At 35.2% G+C, this 19,350-nt stretch overlaps 1 protein-coding gene across 1 annotated transcript in view; it reads left to right on the forward strand.

The window, feature by feature from the left end:
• The first annotated feature begins 652 nt into the window (after positions 1-652).
• LOC128859764 (prostaglandin D2 receptor) overlaps positions 653-19,350 on the forward strand; it is a 61,588-nt gene continuing 42,890 nt past the window's right edge. The window contains exon 1 of the mRNA XM_054096825.1: positions 653-1,646. Within this exon, the coding sequence (XP_053952800.1) occupies positions 1,396-1,646 (251 nt within the window). The 5' untranslated portion in view covers positions 653-1,395. The remainder of the gene's footprint in view (positions 1,647-19,350) is intronic.

The raw sequence follows: 19,350 nt of genomic DNA on the forward strand, positions 1-19,350 counted from the left end.
AACAGACGTTTATTTGTTGCTTGTCTACTGGGCCAGCTATATAATCGAACTCAACCTCTAAATCTGTATTATAATAATTCATTATAGAGCACGAAATTCATCCAAAATACATTCGCAAGCAAGTGAAACTTATTTCTAAAAATAAGTTAATTCTATAGCAAACCTCTCGTTCGCCTGAACTAGAGTCACTTCCATTAGAAGATAGAAAGGGGACAACAACTTGGTTTCATTAGTGACAAAAAGGCCAGCAATTGGACATCAGTAAAAGCCCAGGAAACACCACCACATGATTACCGCCAGAACAATAAAAAAAAAGCACAACAGATTGTCGGAAGTGGTGATAAGTTCAATATATATGTATGCACGTATGTGTGTATATTTATATTGCACACGCAAACATTTCGTCTAGATGCCGACGTCGTCGCCAGTGGCAGTATACGAGCATCCAGCCTGCGAAGCACCTTCACTCACTTCGTATGCGTTATCACCGCTGCCGTGCATTTTGTTGTTTTTATTGCTGCACATATATTTTGGCACACTTCGGCATAAAGTAACTCTGTTGGCGTTGGTGTTAGCACTGGCGTCGACGTTGGCGCTAGCTCCAGCAGCTGTAATGCTGCTACCGGCAATTAAAGCATTCCAGTGGCACACGCTCAGACAGTACGCCACGAGCCGCGCTAACGATTGGATGCAAAAAATCATAGTTGCGCACAGTACAATTATCAAGTGAATTGTTATTTGTGTATTTATGCGAACGTTAAGTTTTAAATTAAGATTTCATTTAAATTGTTAATTGGCAAAGTAGAACGAATTGGTGGCTAGTTGCCTATAATAAATATTAGTGTATATTGGCATGTATACATTTGTGCGCAAATTTAGTGAATAAAAAAAAATTTATTTATTTAATTATATTAAAATTTGCTACATCCATATCGGCATAACGCCGCTGAAACGTAATTCGAAACTTGTTTCCTTTTGCTCCAATGCTGCTGCTCAATTGCAGCAGCTTCCAAGTGCAGTGCAACATTAATATTTAAATGCTAAAATACGCTCAGCTAATAAATTATGTATTTTAAATAACTCGGTGTCTAAGTGAGTTTGCATGTAATTTATGCAGCAACAACAAACGCTGGAAAAAGTAAAAATAAAAAACAGCCGTAAAGCAAATTTTACCGGTAGCAGAGGCAATTCAGTGCTTTTCGGGCAGTGGACAGTGTACAGTGTTTTAATTAAAACATTTTATCGCTGTTTGCACACAAACAAAAACTGCGATTAATGTATTTTTGCATTGCGAACTATTAGACTTAAAATAATATTATTAGGTAGTTGTATACGCTCGGCTGAGAACAGATACATCTGCTTTAGGAAGCACAATTCATACCATAAATCACTGATATGGAGAATACCAGTGTTTTATCTTTGATCTCGCTCGAAGCTGAGGAGTCCACGAATGATTTCGATTGGAATGTCAGCACAACTGCATCGCCAAGCGTCATCGCCCAACCACTGGCGCTATATCACAACCGGCGACGTTTCTTGTTCAGCGGCATTGTACTATTACTTGGCGTTATTGGCAATTCTTTGGCGCTGTTGATTTTGGCGCGCAAAAAGGCGACCAAGAACAGCAAATATACGTTAATGTTACGGTAAGTACAAATAATTGAATAATATATACCAGAACTTGGCAGGGCAAGTGAATGTCTGTTTTACACTCTATTCATATATATGTAGATACATGCATAGGCATGTAAGTGCGCTGGTGCAAGGTGGGGGATTGGTGCACCATTTAATTGGTTCAGTGACCGATTGGTGCTAAATGAGGTTCAAGGTGCCATAACTAGTGGACACTTTGCTAAGCTGACGGTGCGTTAGCTGTTCATTGACTGCAATTACATGGCAATGAAACTGCGCACAAATTTTTGTCCAAAATTTGGAGTTAGAGAGGCGATACAAAAAAAAATTGTGTACAAAAGCTAGACAAGTTTCTCGAACAGCTTAAAACTCGAATATTTTTCACGCATTGCATACGGTTTTTTGCCATTTTTTCATTAAATAAAATTGATTTGTGTTGGCCAACAGCGCTTCTGAATCGCGTTCATCAAAATTTTGTCAAATGAGTGAAAAAAACTTGCTACAAAGCAAACAACAAAAATTACAATAGGGCTAGCCTAAAATACAGAGCAATTAATAGTGCATTTTTCTAATCGAAAATGCTGTATTGTGTTGTTTTGTTTCTTCTACATACTGCTTACGAAGATCATCCCTAGCATGTGTTTGACAAAATTTTCGAAGCATTTGAGCCTGTTTAAATTATGCGGTAGCTAATCTGTTCGACCAGCAAATGGTCTGCGTTATTAAACATATGCGAGGGGAGCTAATGCTCAAGCATTCCTCAATTTCACGGTATGTCTCCTGCAAAGCCAGATAATTTTTCTGGCGAAACAACCAGTTTCGCACGGTTAGCTAAAATCGCTAACTCAAAGTGGGGCTTTATAATCAAAAGTCGAAACGGAGTGGATTGACACACTGTTGATGGTTTAATTCACGTCGAAAGCCATAGAAAATCACGCACGCAAATTTTCACGCTTACATTCCATTTTTTGACGTAACACAACATGAGAGACCCATTTTTTGACGTAACACTTATAGCTCTCGATTAACAAAATATGATTCTATTCTTGATTACTATTAAAAATGTCAAACTTTATTATGGCAATGTCAGACTTAATATTTGTACACTGATGCTCCGTAACTCAAAACTTAGGTAGCAGCCTACATAATGTAATAATAACTTGAGACGAAGGACTTATTGTATAAAAATTGGTGTGTAAGTTTTACCTGATAGCTCAGAGCCATTCTGTATTCTAAGCTATTTAGAACAATTTCCAAAATAATCTAGAAAATTTGAAATTTCGTAAATCAATTATTCGAATTTGCACTTTTGTAACACTTTGACTCAAATCGGGTTTGTTAGAATATAAAATATATTTTCATATTGTAATAAATGAACAAAAAAAGTATAATTTGCAAACAATGCAAAGCAAGCGTTGTACGATTTTCAGTGACACTCACTGTACTATGTGTAAACAATTTACTTAGTGTACATATGGAAAATAAGTAAGAACTACAACTAGCAAATTTTAAGCAATAGGTGCCTCTTAGGTGATTAAAAAATTTCAATTGATTCTCCAAGCATTTCACTTTTCATATTTGCTATTGCTGTGGTTAAGCCATAAAATATATTTTTAATTTGAATTAGCTCCAGTTCTAAAGTTTTTGCGTATTAATATTTAAAAGCGGAAACTTTTATGTCAGCAGCGTACCATATGCTTAAGCTATAAATTTTCGCATATGAACAAATGATTTTTTTTTTAACCGTTCGATGTTTCATGAAGAATTTGTTATCCTATTCCCAAAAATATATAGCCTGCTATGAAAAATATTTGGAAAGGTTTAGGTCAAAATCCCGCAGATAAATATATCAAAATTCTGGGAGATATAGGCCACTATACTTTGTTACCTTTTTTTGAAAATTTTGAGAAAAAACTAATTTAGCTAGTTCTCCATACATTTTGTCACTTTTCAGATTTATGCAGAGTAATTTTTTAAATTTATTCTTTTATTTTATTTATTTATTTTTACTTTTAGGTTTTAATTAAAAAAAAAAACAATATTCCTGTGATATTTGAATGGTATTGCTTAATGTTTTAGGAATTGTTATTATATTTCAGGTTTAAGAAGTTTTATTAATTTATCTATTTCATATACAATATTTATAGTCTAGAAAATATAAGTTTCTTAAAAGCTAATATGAGAAAACTAAGACAAGAATTGAAGTAACTTAAACAATTCATTAAATAAAGTAAGTTTAGTTTTTGTTAAATAGAAACCAAGTTCAGCGGAGTTCAATATTTTTTCAAATATTCCTTCAAAGTTCTTAAAATATGAAAATTACAGTCATATAATATAATGTCCGAACTCATTCTAGCGAAAAAATATTGTGATTTCGAAAATTTTTACAGGGATATTAAAGTGAATGCGCTCTAGTAAGAATGAGCTGCCAAACGCACCATGCAAAATCTCAAAATGTGATCGAGTTAATAGACTTTCCGACATTTAAGGATTTCAAATTTATTAGCTGACATCTAAAACTAGATATAAGGAGGAATCGGTTAAGTAAAATGTACCGAGCGTTGGTCAAACCGAATAAAGTTTTTTTGCATTGATTGAAGTCTCATTATATGGCAGTATAATTAAAGTATCCAGATAAATGCAGATAAAAAGAGAGAGCCCGTGAGGTGAATAAGGATGAGGTTGTAAAGAGAACTAAGATCGGAGCTGAACTCTCATAAATTGGTGCGTTTAATAATATAATTAATGGAAGGTCCAAAACTTAATGAAATGCGAAATATTTATTCTATGATGGAAGTGAATTTCTCAAATTTTACTTAATTGGATTAGATACTGTGAGCAGACGTACAAAAATTCTTGTAAATCCCACCGCTATTTTACTCTGAAAAGTTTTTCATTGGCATTTAGAACCTAAGAATGCCGAAATTATTACATTATTGAATATCAAAAAGGAAATTCTAATAGTGTTTATAAAGGCAAAGTGCAAACTTGCCAAGGCTTGGATCAAATCCGTCTAACCGCAACGTAAACTAAAGGCAATTTTATTGTAACGGTGAAAAATCACTTGAACCTTTTCAATAGACCATCAGCATCCGTGGGGCCCTGTAATGCAGAGGGGCCTTGCTGATGTAGAGAATATGCGCTTCAGCGTTACGGCCAATCTCATTTTGACCAAATTAATCTAAATTTTGACCAACCAGGTGATCCAAGTATTATTTAAATGGTTTGCTTGTAGACTTTAATATGATATGAAATTTTATAGTTTTTAGATTCAAAACTGTTAAAAATTTCAAATTAAATTGTTCAAAATTTTATAATTGAGGTAACTTCGATTTTTTCACATTTTATAATTTTTTTAGTTGAAATATAAAAAACAAATTTTTTGGAAAAAAATTTCAATTTTTTCTTAGAGAAAATATTATGGGAATCTTTGAAACTCTGGGGATTACTTAGCAAAATCCAAGCTTATGAAAAAATCATAAAATCTGTACGAGATGGTTTTACAAAAGAACAAAGAAACAGTGCGCCGAAAATTTTTACCAAAAAATTAAAAAAAACATAAAAAAAAAATTTATTTTTTTAAAACATGTCAGAATAATTTTCAAAACAAAACTATAATTATTAAAAAAAAAGTAATTATTTATAAAACCAAAATTGTTCTTTAAAAAAAAATTCGAAAAAATATAATTAATTCTAAAAAAAATAAAAAATTGAAATATTAAGAAGACTCGCAGCTATTTCATTTTCAAAAGCCCAGTACCTAAATTTTCAACATTGAATAAGTTTCAAAATTAAACACTTACACAACAATAGAAAGATATCTTATAGTCAACTAATTGACGACTGGAAAACTTACAAATATCACTATTCTGATATCAATACATCCAGAACAAAACTCAATCTTGCCGCTGACATTCCCATTCCAAAGATAAAACCTTTCATCATATTTTTCTATGTGCCTCTCCTAGCAAATGCCCATTTCGCGATAAATATGCATCGATAATACACCTATTGGTAAAATGTCAAAACATTATTGACACACTCCGACACGAAATCTTTGGCGCAATCGACCTTCTCAATCTTCTGAGAGAGACAACCACTGGAAACATTAATAAGCTGCATAAGTTTCTGAAAGAGACTGATCTGTTAAAACGAATGTAATATCAATCACTAATCCATTACAAACCTACTATTAATTTAGAGACAGCCTTTGTTTCTAGCGGTGCTAAGCAGTTATTTGTTAAATAATTTCTATATAATAGGACTATGAATAAGTTCGTGCGGTTTTTTTCGAAATTTGAAACTTTATTGACGTAAAATGGTTACAAATTTAATATTCAAAATATTGTCCATCGCTTACTACTACTTTTTCCCATCTTTCTGGCAATTCACGGATTCCCTTTGTGAAAAATTCGGTCGGTTTTGCCGCAATCCACGAATCGATCCATTTTTTGACTTCATCGTAATTACGGAAGTGCTGGTCAGCCAGGCCATGTTGCATCGATCGGAAGAGATAGTAATCGGATGGCGCAAGGTCTGGACTATACGGCGGGTGGGGTAGGACATCCCATTTGAGCGTTTCTAAGTATGTTTTGACCACTTGTGCAACATGTGGCCGAGCATTGTCATGTTGCAAAATAACTTTGTCGTGTCTATAGGCGTATTGCGGCCGTTTTTCTCGCAGTGCTCGGCTCAAACGCATCAATTGTCGTCGGTAGACATCCCCCGTAATCGTTTTATTCGGTTTCAGTAGCTCATAATACACAACACCCAGCTGGTCCCACCAGATACACAGCATAACCTTCAGGCCATGAATATTCTGCGCCGACGTCGATGTTGAAGCATGGCCAGGGTATCCATACGTTGCCCGACGTTTTGGATTGTCGTAATGGACCCACTTTTCATCGCCAGTCACAATTCGATGCAAAAAACCCTTTCTTTTGTGCCGTTGAAGCAGTTGTTCGCATGCCATAAAACGGCGTTCAACGTCTCTTGGCTTCAATTCATACGGCACCCAATGGCCTACCTTTCGGATCATTCCCATGGCTTTTAAACGTTTGGAAATGGTTGATTGATCAACTCCCAAAGTTTTTGCAACCTCTTCTTGCGTTTGAGCCGGATCTTGATCGAGCAATTCCTCCAATTCGGTATCCATGAACTTTGGCGGCGCACCCTCGCGTTCTTCGTCTTCCAAGCCAAAATCACCACTTTTAAAGCGTGCAAACCACTTCTGGCACGTTCGCTCAGATAGAGCATGCTCACCATAAACTTCCACCAAGATACGATGACTTTCGGCTGCTTTTTTCTTCATATTAAAATAATGAAGAAGAATTCCCCGCAAAAACACATTATTTGGCACGAAATTCGACATTTTCAAGTGTGGTAAAAATATTGTTGTTTACGCTTCAAATAAAAAACTTATACTGACGTTTGTGCCTTACGACAGTAGCTCTCCAATGAATGTTTGGAAATGTGGATCGATGGAATAATAATCAAGTTACGCCATCTGTTGTAAAACCGCACGAACTTATAAATAGACCTATTAATTTATATAAAAATTTGCTGCTGTGAAGAAGCTGTGAATCTCAAGCCATGTAATATCAACCTACATAGCGCATAGAAACAGGTAACAAGGCGACGACGTCAAGCAACTGAATTTCTCAATTTGCGTCTCTTAACTTTCATAAAACCTCATTAGAGTAATTTGAATAATTGGGTACTAAGTAAATAGTGGAAGTACTGGTTGGAAAGTGAATCCTACAAATATTTACTACGAGTATTTTTAGTGAGTTATGAAATGGTTTAAGACAACCATGTTCGGTATGGGTTTCTATGTATGTAGTTTCTACTGCAAGTATTCTATGATAGATGTTCTTCGAATCCTGATAATAATTGGCACAATGTGTAGATAAACTTATTTACAAATAAATAAACCTCCCTTTTGCCAATAACTGAGGTTGCACTAGAAAACATCACGCCGGAAGTGTCAATGCTTGGCGTGGCCACATACATACATATACTAGTATATCCTGTCGGTCCAGCATCCAGCTCTATTAAGCTTTGCATTGTTGTTCTTTAAATACAATTTCTGCTTTTTACCTAACTTTAAATAATACTAAATGAAGAATCACTACGAAGTAAAATCCTCTTTATTGTGATACCTGCGCCTTCAAACAATTTTGTGGGCATTAGAATCTAACTTAAGTATTAGTGAACAAGTGACCACCAGCGCCTTAGCGTAAGTTACAATCAAACTAAATTACTTTTTTTGTTCTTCAAGTTGAAAATCAGAAATCAGAACTTCGAAGTTACAGCATTTGCTAAAACTTGAATTAGCTATGATAGAATATCAAAGATATGAGAATTTTCTCCTTAAGCGCTTCCTTTCTGCTTGTTTATTTGCAAAGCTTGAGGAAGGGGGATTCTTTCGGACTTGTATAGTAAACTCTGCTAACAAGTTACTACTTTTAAATCCTCACGTAACATACTTTCATACATGTAGCACCTAGGTATGGTATGTATGTATGAGTGCACACACGCGTACTTATGTATGCACCTACAAATTCATAGTCAGACGTACAACTTGTGCGCAGTTGATTTGTTTTAATAAAGTTTTAGTGCTCTCTCGTTAAAAAGCCTAACTGGCGATTTTAAGGGGATTTTGTGGGTTGTTTTTGTATGTATTTATTGTTTATACTTTAGGGAGCGTATACTTAATGCGCGTAAACAAAACTAATATCGAAAAAAATAAAATAAAATAAAAAATAATGGTTTAACTAATTGCTTGGAAGCAGTTAAAAAGGTATAAAAATGGTTTTTAACTCTAAATTCGAATAATTAATTAAATAATGCGCTTGGCAAAATTTCTTATAATAAATATTAATTCACTACATTTAAATTAATATAAGTTTTTGTTAGTTATGTACACTGGTGCCTTACATAAACAAGTTACTTTATCTTTTTGCAAGTTGCCTGATATTTTTCATTTTAAATATTTTATAAAAATATAGATCCAGACTTTGTACAAATTTCTCTAAAATTCAATAAATCTCAAAAAGTGTTCATCAAAATTTTCAACTTTTCAATCGGAATCTTGAGAAAATTTGGCGGTATGTAGTTTTATAGTCCATTCAATTTTAGCACAATGAAGTATAAGTTTAAAGCCGCTTTGATTTTTGACAATTTTTTTCATACGATGTTCGGATGTATTTTATATGTAAGAAAAATCTGAATTCACTTCAAATTTGATGAAATTTCTGTGTGAATTTCGTGCACGGGTTTGCTTATGAGAATGAACTATATTTTATAAAAAATTTGCAGAAAAAATTTGGATAAAATTTATTCAGGTAGGGATATGTAAGCAATTATTTACTAATATTATTTTTCTATAGCTATTTAAAACTGAAAATGGCAGTAAACCACTAACAAAAAACATGTTTCCCATCAACGCCTGGCGTTACAGCGACGGCCGGACAATAGCCTGGAAGCCCACATTTTATCCAACCGTTTCGATTGTGTGCTGCCATATGCCAGTTGTCTATTCTCAACCTTATAAATGTTTTGTGACTTAACTTGGTATTGGATTTAAGTTCTAAATAAGCCCATTGCGCCTCTATGAACTTTTTCCGAAGTATCTTTATCTATTTCTCTCTTTCTAACTGGTAGACTTTACAAATGAACTGTCAAACTCTTAAGCCTTGCCTAGGTAACGTATTATTTCAGCGGAGTTAGCTCACAGGCAAAAGTGTATTACAAGAGTTGGTTTAAGTATACCTGAAAAATATGATTAGTACCTTTTGGGGTTTCTTCTCATAGATATAACACACATTATCCAGAACGTAGTTGCGCCAATGTTAGACGGGACAGCTCGAGCTCTTCGTCTGCGATGCGGGGGAGTTGATCTGCGATAACCATGTTTGTGGTATGAGATTTTATGAAGATGCTAATTGGCACTCAATGAATGCCGTTTATAGCGTATCGGTAGTCCGACAGGTCCATTTTTATTGCTGTACCTCATCTTTGAACTAATTGGGGCGACTTTTAATGTAACTAGGAGGCGGTTCTGGCTGAACCAAGTGAGTGCAAGGATTCTCCTTGCGATAGGAACTTAATACGAGTACAACTCCTTGCTAAGCAGAGTGTAGCTTCATTCATTATTGTCCTTGCGCCCAATTTGATGCAGCACAATTAAGTATCGGCTGAATAACCACTTTACTTATATGTTGCCAAAAACGTTTTCGTTGCATCAATATTTGAAAATTTAAAATTAGGACTTTAGTAAAACCCAAAAAAATCATTCCGTAACGCTCGTGTTACAAATGCTTTTGCTTTTGCACTTTAAAATTTAAAGTTCCTTAAGCTTTCTTTTCAACTACACTTCAAACTTCGTTCAACAAATTTTTTATTCGGATTTAAAAAGATTCAAATTCGCCTTCTCTTTTTTCTAATTTCACTAGTAGTCCAGTCAAAAGAGACAAAAAAAATAGCCAACTAAGTAATTTTAGGAGTATGCGAGTTTATGGTTTTATTATGTAAAACCCATCACTGTGAACTTAAGTTTGAGTTTTCGGGGTCGGGGGTTGTGTCCCGCGGCCGCCATCTTGGAAATAAGGGTGCAACTGGTTTTTTGCGATTATCTCGTGAATTTCGAAAGTTACGAAAATTTTGTGAAATACTTTTTTGTAGATAATAATATTATCTACAGCTTTCATACAAAACTTTTTATTGTAATATAAAATTAATCATAAAAAAGTTATAAACAAAATTATGCGAAAAATTAAGGGATGAATTTCTTTCAAGCGTAATAACTTTTTTTTTATTGATTTTATGGAAAATATACATCAGAGCTTTTTTATAGAGCATTCTTTTGTGAACATTTTTGTCCACACGTTTTTTTCGCTATCTTTATTTAGTCGTATGATTTTAAGCTGCTAAGCGGAGCAACCATTACATTAGCGAAGCGCGTACATGATTACACAGGCCGACAAAATTTAACCAACATTCAGACCCAGAAACCAGACTATATATTTCCAAAGGTTTATGATGCGCTGAATCCAAATCTGGCCTCAGAATTGCTCTATCAGCTCTGGTTTTCGAGATATCCTAACCTAAGGGTGCAAAAAACACCGTTTTTGCCCATATTTGAGGTTATGTAGCCCTGCAGATGTTTTCTTTTACCAAAATTAAAGGATGGCATCTTTAAATACAAACCTTCTTTTTTCAAATGGCGTTGAGTTTGCTCAAATATAATTTTTTTTTCGCTGAGATATCGCATTTTCAAATTTTCATGTTTCTAAATTTTCCTACACCTGAAAATCGATTAAGATAACATAGACATGATATAGTCGATTACTAATTTTCTTGAATTGAGTCTTATTTTTCTTAAAATTTTGTCTCACACCATAAGTGCGCTAACTCACCAAACCCCTACACTATCTAACCCACGGGTACCGAGTCAGACACAGCCCTAACCCTTAGAAACCACCCCTACCATACCGCAAGCAGGTTGCTCCAAAAATGTTCACAAAAGAATGCTCTATAAAAAAGCTCTGATGTATATTTTCCATAAAATCAATAAAAAAAAAAGTTATTACGCTTGAAAAAAATGCATCCCTTATCGCGTAATTTTGTTTATAACTTGTTTACGATTAATTTTACAATGAAAAGTTTTGAATAAAAGTTGTAGATAATATTATTATCTACAAAAAAGTATCTTACAAAATTTTCGTAACTTTCGAAATTCACGAGATAATCGCAAAAAACCAGTTGCATCCTTATTTCCAAGATGGCGGCCGCGGGACACAACCCCCGACCCCGAAAACTCAAACTTAAGTTCACAGTGATGGGCTTTACATAATAAAACCATAAACTCGCATACTCCTAAAATTACTAAGTTAAATCTTCTTTTGACTGGACTATAGAATTTTCTTCAGAGTGAGACGTGAGAGAAAGTTTTCACACCCATTGCTGAAATTTTTCTGTCAGAATGAGATGATTTGGGATTCTTTTTTTTTTATTTTTTATTTACATTCCAACTGTTCGGTCACTTTATAATTAATATTGAAAACAAAGCTTTCAAGCTTTTTTGACACCTCTCAGAGAAATCAAAGACTCATCATGAAGAACACGTAAAAAATGCTCACAAAAATTTCTTGTGCAAAATTTACTTTACATGCACCACAGATCTCGAGAGAAAAAACTCTTATTTCTACTACCTTTTGTTTAAAATAAAAAGCACTGATTGTACAGGAAAGCTACGAAATAATGGACAGTTTTTCTTGAGATGTATGGATTGAGCTTCTAAATGAATATTTGATACTCATACCGTGCAATTATACCCCAAATACAACACAACACAATCGCTTTAAAAATAAATTTCATAAAATATGCTTCAACAAAAAAAAATTATGCTCGTTTGTATCCTAAGCACAAAGTGAGAATAGTGCTTCCTAAAATATGTAACATCAATATTTTGACTCAAAGTAAATAATTAGCTATAAATAAACATTTGCACCACATCCTGTTTTATGCTTTTGACAGGCAGTAATTCCAGTAAGTTAGTAAATTTACAAATAATCCCTAGATAAATTTTTTTCATTCACACTTCTCTCACAGCAACCTGCTTATCGTTTTCGCACCTCTGGACAGTAAACAAGCGTTGGAGATAAAAGCAAAGATTTCTTTACTAATTAGTATAATATTTTTCGCATTTTTATACAAAATAAAAATAAAAATACGAATATATTTAGTTTATAACGTAAATAAAAAAAAATATTTAATATTGCTCCATACTCAAATATTTTGTAAATATTTACAAATGCGTACATGTAAGCGGAACAGAACTATGCCAACTATGCCAAAGGTAACCTGAAAGAGAAAATTTTGACAGTTATGAAGTGACTAAAACTTAAACTTAATTATAGGGTTAATGGACAAATGTACACCAATTTTTTATTTGGACAACAAAGTGAATGACGAAGAGTATCGAAAAGTGCATGTGTTGCATATATACATTAAAATGACCTAAACAAAATAGTTTTTTTATGCTACCATTTAAACTTGTTTCGCACCCAAACAAATTTTAATTTCTATTTTCAAATTTATTTGTATTTATTAATTTTTTTTTAACACCTGTCGTGGTATAAAACGATAAAATCCGATATTTTTTCATACCCTGTTTTAGTTTCTCTTCGCAAAAGTCGAAAAAAATCCTTTCAGAAATAAAAATAAAAACGAAAGTAATATTTTTTTTTTTTAATTTTAGGATATCAGTTATTGTGTTTTTTTAGTAAGAACTAGCGTATCAAGTTTTAGATTAAAAAACGCATTTCTTGCTTTGTAACTCAATGATAATTTCCAAAGCGTTGGCGGCACAGATTTTACTGAAATAAGGTTAAGAAAAAAAATTTAATTTGCCATAGAAAAAGTTTTATTTATTTTCCAATTTATTTTTTGGATCATCCTAATGTATTTTTATGCAACAATAACATTAGATTAACCGATCAGCCTCTCCATATAAAACATCTTTAAAAGAACCGCACATATTTAAGTAAATAGTAGAGAGTCAAACATTTCTATAGACGGACTTACCAACTTTCTTAATTTTTTTTTTTGTGTTTTACTAAAAGCAAATATTTGTCTGCATATTTGTCAGATTTTTGTTTTAACTTTTATATCCCTTATCTGAGGCCAAATAGCTGGCAAAGTTTTTCTGCAACAAAAGCTTACCTACGGGCACAGCAGGAAAAAGAAAATGTCTCTCCACATTACTCACCATAAAATTTGTCTACCGTTTGGCATAGGCTCTGAAGCAGTTTGAAGTAAATATTGAGTAGTCGAAAAAGATCGATAATAAAGCTAAGCCAGTTTGTGCTAATTTTCGACTAGAAAAATTATTCCATCACGGTTATGGGCGTGATTTCATAATACACTAATGAAAGAAAAGGAATATTTATTTATTTATTGTATTGTTTATTTTGGGATGTCCTTGGCGACGTCTCAACACTGGCCCATACAAGAGCAATATTCTCATCCGATCGCCTTGGTCGTACCTTTCGTACAAACGTTTAATGGTGCTCTTAGAAGGCGCACTTTTCACATTATTTAATTTTTTATACGCACGTTGAGTTTTCACAATTGACTTCTTTTGTTGAATGTAAATTTCAACAATTTGGAAGCGCTCGCGTGGCGTGTACTGTTCCATGGTAAAAATCTGCTTGGAGTGACGCTGCCAACGCGGTATGTCATTAAGCGATCTGACGTCTTTGTCAAAAGATACAGGGTTGCCAGACGGGTTCGTCGAATATTGGCTACCCTGTAGACACGGAGATAGAGATAGTTAGTCCTGTGAGAATTTTCCAGATTCTTTGGAAAATCTGTAAATATCCTCCAGTTTTAGAGATCGAATATTACTCATTCTCACGACATCGGAACCCAAAACTCGTAGCCATGCTCTAGCAAAGGCAGGACACTCACAGAGAAAGTGCTCAGTGTTATCCGCCTCTTCCACGACAGGCACATTGGGTCCTCAATTATTCCAATGGTGTTCATATGCTGACCCCTTGGGTTGTGTCCTTTAATGATACCGACCATCAACCGAACGTCTGTCTTTCCAAGTTTTAGTAGAAAGTTTGACAGTTTTCTGTTCGGACTTGTCACAAAACACTTTGCAGTTCTGCAGCGTTCTAGACCGGACCATCGCACAGTGTGACTTTTTTCACTTTTAGGATGCCAAAATTAATAACAGCCAAACCAATGGAGCAATTCATTTCAAATTTTTCAGTGTGGTTGCAGATACCTAAATCTGATTTCAGAATAAAAATGGGCGTGATATGCCCACTTTTTCTCCTTGCCCACATGTAAGGTAAAATTTCACATAATCATATTTTCTACTTTAAAAGCATTTTCCTTCCTCTGTTTCAGTTTTTCCTTATTTTCGGCGCCTCTTACACACCATGTCCTTAGTTCCAACCGATATGCAATGTGCAACATACACTCCATGCACCGTATCCAATTTTATGAAATTGATACTTATTCGTATTATATCTTTTGACAAACTTCACAGCGATGTTCGGATAATAAATAAAAATTATTCAATTGACGCACCGGCTTGTGTTTGTAAACGGTTATCTTTCTTAAAACTATTGTTTTGATAAATTTTGCGTACACTGTCGTAAAATTTGGTCATTTTTACACAACATACCGAAAGAAAATCATTTTCGCAGAACTTTTTTTTTTAATTTTGGCATCCTAAAATGATAAAAAGTCACAGTGTGCATCGCTCTGAATATAGATTGCCTATATAATCGCGGATCCAATTCATGATCCCTGCGGAACTGATTCCGATTATTGGCTCTGGCCTTTGTGGGGGAACCGCTGATCCACGGTTGTCCTGGAACCCATGTAAGTACACGCCTGTTTTGTCTTGCTACAGAATTAAGCTTCTTCTTACATTCTGGAACAATCTTTGAGGTTTGCTCCGTGTTCTCCAGGGCCTTCAGTGCAGCCTGACTGTCACTGAAAACTCCAATCTGTTTCCCGCTCCATCTCCTCTCGATTATCCATTCGACTACTTTCAGGATGGCAAACACATCCGTTTGGAAAACAGTTGTCATAGCATAGGGATACTTATTTCTATCGTTTAAGTACCATCCGGCTCCAGACCCTATTCCATTCTTGGACCCATCGGTAAAGAAAATATCCGTCAAAACTCCTGCATGCATTCTGGGTTGCTCCATTTCTCACGAAAAGGAAATCTGACATCAAATTTCCTTCTAAAAGAAACTGTGGGTATCAGTCATCTTTAGGTGCCAAAAACACTGGATACTGCTCAGATAACATCTTAAAGATTTCTCTGTGTCCCGAAGTTGCGTCTTCGTGCCAGAAATAAATATGGTTTCTGTAGTTTACACATTGCTTTTATTGCTTCCTGTTGTATCTTAAGATCCAGGGGAGCAAATCAAGCATAGCATTTAGGGCATCACCAGAGGTTGTACTCATGGCACCCGTGATACATACACATACACTTCTTTGTAGCTTGTATAGTTCCCGGATTGTGGACTTAACCATGCTCCGTCGCCACCCGACCACAGAGGTGTAAGTGCTCTTATCATTCTTAAAGACTATGTTAAGCTCATGCTAACTAGCTGAAGCTGGTTTAGTAATTACTAAGAAAAAAACAATATGAGGACAAGCACTGCATTACTTATATAGTACAATATATCTATGTGTGGCAGGCGTAATACAAATTTCGCAACCAATTTCGTACAGACGGCAGTGAACAGAATTAGTCGTTTGGTAAGTGGTAGCGGTACTAGAACATGTTTATTCCCTTCCAATACCACGAAGCGCACAATATTGACATCCTTGACATCAATCTCCGGCTCTTCTATAGTTTGCTCGCTCATGATCTACATATCTCATATTGCCGTATGTGGTACGTTTCTCTTCAACAGAAAACATTTGCTTTAAATAATGCTGATAGCGTTTCGCATATAAAAAGATTCACTTTTAATTTACATCAGTGAAGCATACGCATTAAGTTTCTTTCTTTATCTTGCCTTTTTTAAATGCTTCAAAACAGTAAAATATGAAAACTAGAGTGTGTAACCCTAGCTCATCTGGCTGCCCAAACTCAACTAGCAACCAGGTAAAAAACCCTTTGGTTCCAATGGGAATCAAACAGGCGACAATTGGTTTCTTTTTGTCGGCGTGAAATAAATTAGGAAAGTTTAGGCAGGGGAGCGGATCGGAATTGTATCTTCCGGTCTTCATGTTTCTTGCTCAAAGCTTTTTGATGGTGGATGGTCACGACATACAGACTGCAAAGTATTGGCCAACATCAAAGAGCTAAACGGCTCTCAGCGAATTTGAAGGAATTAGCTAATTTGCTAATGAATAATAAGAGCAGTGGCAGCGGTTTGTTTGTCGGTCATATACGCTAAAAACTAATGACAGTCATTGCTGTGTTACTTCTTTACTTTCTGAACAACGACTAACTGGAATCGCGTAAGAATACGTGTGAAATGAGCGGCCATAATTTTTTTGGTAAGTCCTCAATGACGTGGCTGCCAAAGTTACTCCAACAGTTTCGCTTCGGATGTCCAATTGTTGTATTTTTTATTTCCTTTATTTTGGTTACTTCCTTAGCAATTTTACAAAGACTGATCCGTTAACTTGCTTCATAATTTCGTTTGCTTTTGCGGTGGTCCACCAATCAGCGAGAGGTTCATAGTCAGCATCGAAATTTCAACTGGTGTAAACATCCTGTGCTGAACTTGTCACACAGCCAATAAAAATTAGAGCCCTTAGGCAAATTTTTTTTAAAAGCTTCTGATAACAACCATTCCTGTAAATAAAGTACAATTACTAGGTGATTAGAGATACATCCCATTAATAACCGAGCGAATTAAGCGCTAGCTTACATCAATTTTTTTACCAGTTTAGAGACACTTTTAAAGACGGCATAAAACTATAATAACTGCTAGTCTTTAATGGCAATGTGTCAATTTTACTACGGGATTTGGACAATATCCCTTATACGTGCTAACATAGTACACAAGCACATACATACGTACACACATAAGTAAAGTGTAAGTGACTCGCTTGGAGAAGCAATAGAGAAATTGCAAATTTCGTTTAAGTGACAAATCTGTGAACCGTTTTTAGGAAATATTACATTTCTTTAGGCCACTAACTTTCCAAACTCAATGACAATGAAAATGTGCTTTTCGCCACTTTTGTAATTTATTTTTCAGCTTCTTTTATGGTAATTTTTTGTTTCTTTTTGTTTACTTGATTAGGCACGTACGCGAAAAATGGCAGCTATTTATAGCGAAATTTTCATTTCTTTGTAAATCGGCAAAAAGTTAAATAAATTGCTTACTTTGCTTGTGTGCTGAAGTCTAAAACTTCCTTTTTGTAATCTATCGATTGACAATTTGTTTTTTATAACAGGAAAACTACAAGCAAAGGATTGAAATTTGAACACTAGGGTGCTTCTGGATTGTACTATGATGCAAGCGTATTTTTTATAATATATCATTCTAAGGATTTATATTTTGGAGAAGATGCTGAGGTCTTTTCATCGCATTCTCCCTACAGCTGACGCAAAAAGGGCTCGCAGTAATGCCGAGCATAAAAACTTAAATATCACGCTGATAATTTTCTATTAGGACACCCACAAAATTCGAGAGCAGATGTTTTAGTAGCTTTAGAACTTCCGCGAGCGCCTCGGAGCCACCCGTGGCCAGAAGGATCTCGTGACTTAACAAGTTTGTGTACGTGTTCAAAACTCTCTAAGTTAACGCAAAACCCACCTCTCCAAGAGGTAATAAGTCCGCCCATGTCATTGGGAAACTACCTCACTGGTCCTCTGTCAAACTAGTACACCTGCTATGCACTTTCCTGCAATGTCACTATGACTAGATACTCAGATGAAAAATTGCTGCTTTTCTGCGAAGTAGAGAAAACTTTTAGGTAAATGCGTGCATCTCGATAACGACTTATTAAAATCCGCTCTAACTCCGTATACGTATGGCAACCTCACTTAAATTCGACTTAATTTTTGAGATCGGATAAAAATCATGCCCACTTTATATTTGTCAAAACTAATTTTCCGTCCGCCCCACTCATGTTAACAGCTATAACTCCCATTGTCAATGAGATTGTCTGATTCCAAAATTTAAAAGCCAGCCCCAATTAAATTTAGTAAAATGTGCGCAGATATATGTATAAACTCCGGTTCCGACCGAATTTAGGTTTCCTTACTTATTCAGTTTACCATATATTCTTTGTTCTAATCAGCACATCATCCGAGTGGACTTATGAGTGGATCGGTGTGCGACTACCATTTGGTACAGCATGGGTTCGAAACAACGGGAATGAAACGCCAAATAATTGAAAAGGAAATACTAATAGCGGTCGCAACTCGGCAGGCAGTGGCATGCATCCCAGTGTATTTCTGCCTTGAAAAAGTCCCTCATAAAAAACCATCTGCCGTTCAAAGGCGGTGTAAAGCAGCAGGTCCATCTATTTGTGGAACAGCATCAAGACGCACACCACAAATTGGAGGAGGAGCTCTGCCAAATGAACAAGCAAAGGATATAAACGCCAATTACAATATATAAATGCACAGGGTGCGTACGGTATTTGATGACGACTTCCGTAAAACTAACTTTTTTTGAACATAATGGAACTTGACGAAGTTTTTACACAACTTAAATTTTTTATATAACTATAAAATCATTCAATAAAATTTCCATTTACTGCAATAACCTCGATCTGGGTCCGAAAACGGTTACATAGACAAATCAAATGCTTCTTATTCATATTGACCATAACGGTATTAAACGCAGCCTTCAAAGAAGAAATGGTGTTATATGGATACTTGTTGGTTTCACGCGTAACTACGCTCCATACATAGTAATCCTGGGGATTAAGGCCTGGGGATTAGGTGGCGATAAGTTCGGCATTCTCAGACGCTTCAGAGTGTTTAATTTTGTTCAGAATGTGGTTTGATCGGATAACTCGCTGCTCTCGTGTTTGCCCCGACATAAACTGTCTTATACGCATAAGGTAAGATTTATGTCGGAGATCTCCACGGAAAATTCAACGGGTAAGACCCTCAGAAGCATTAAGCTCCCTCTCAAGGGCCCTCATTGATTTTGAGGGGTCCTCGTCATTGATCACTTGCAGTGGATGAATAAATTCTGTAGATCG

This window comes from Anastrepha ludens, chromosome 4 (genome assembly GCF_028408465.1).
Source record: "Anastrepha ludens isolate Willacy chromosome 4, idAnaLude1.1, whole genome shotgun sequence".
Lineage (NCBI taxonomy): Eukaryota > Metazoa > Arthropoda > Insecta > Diptera > Tephritidae > Anastrepha > Anastrepha ludens.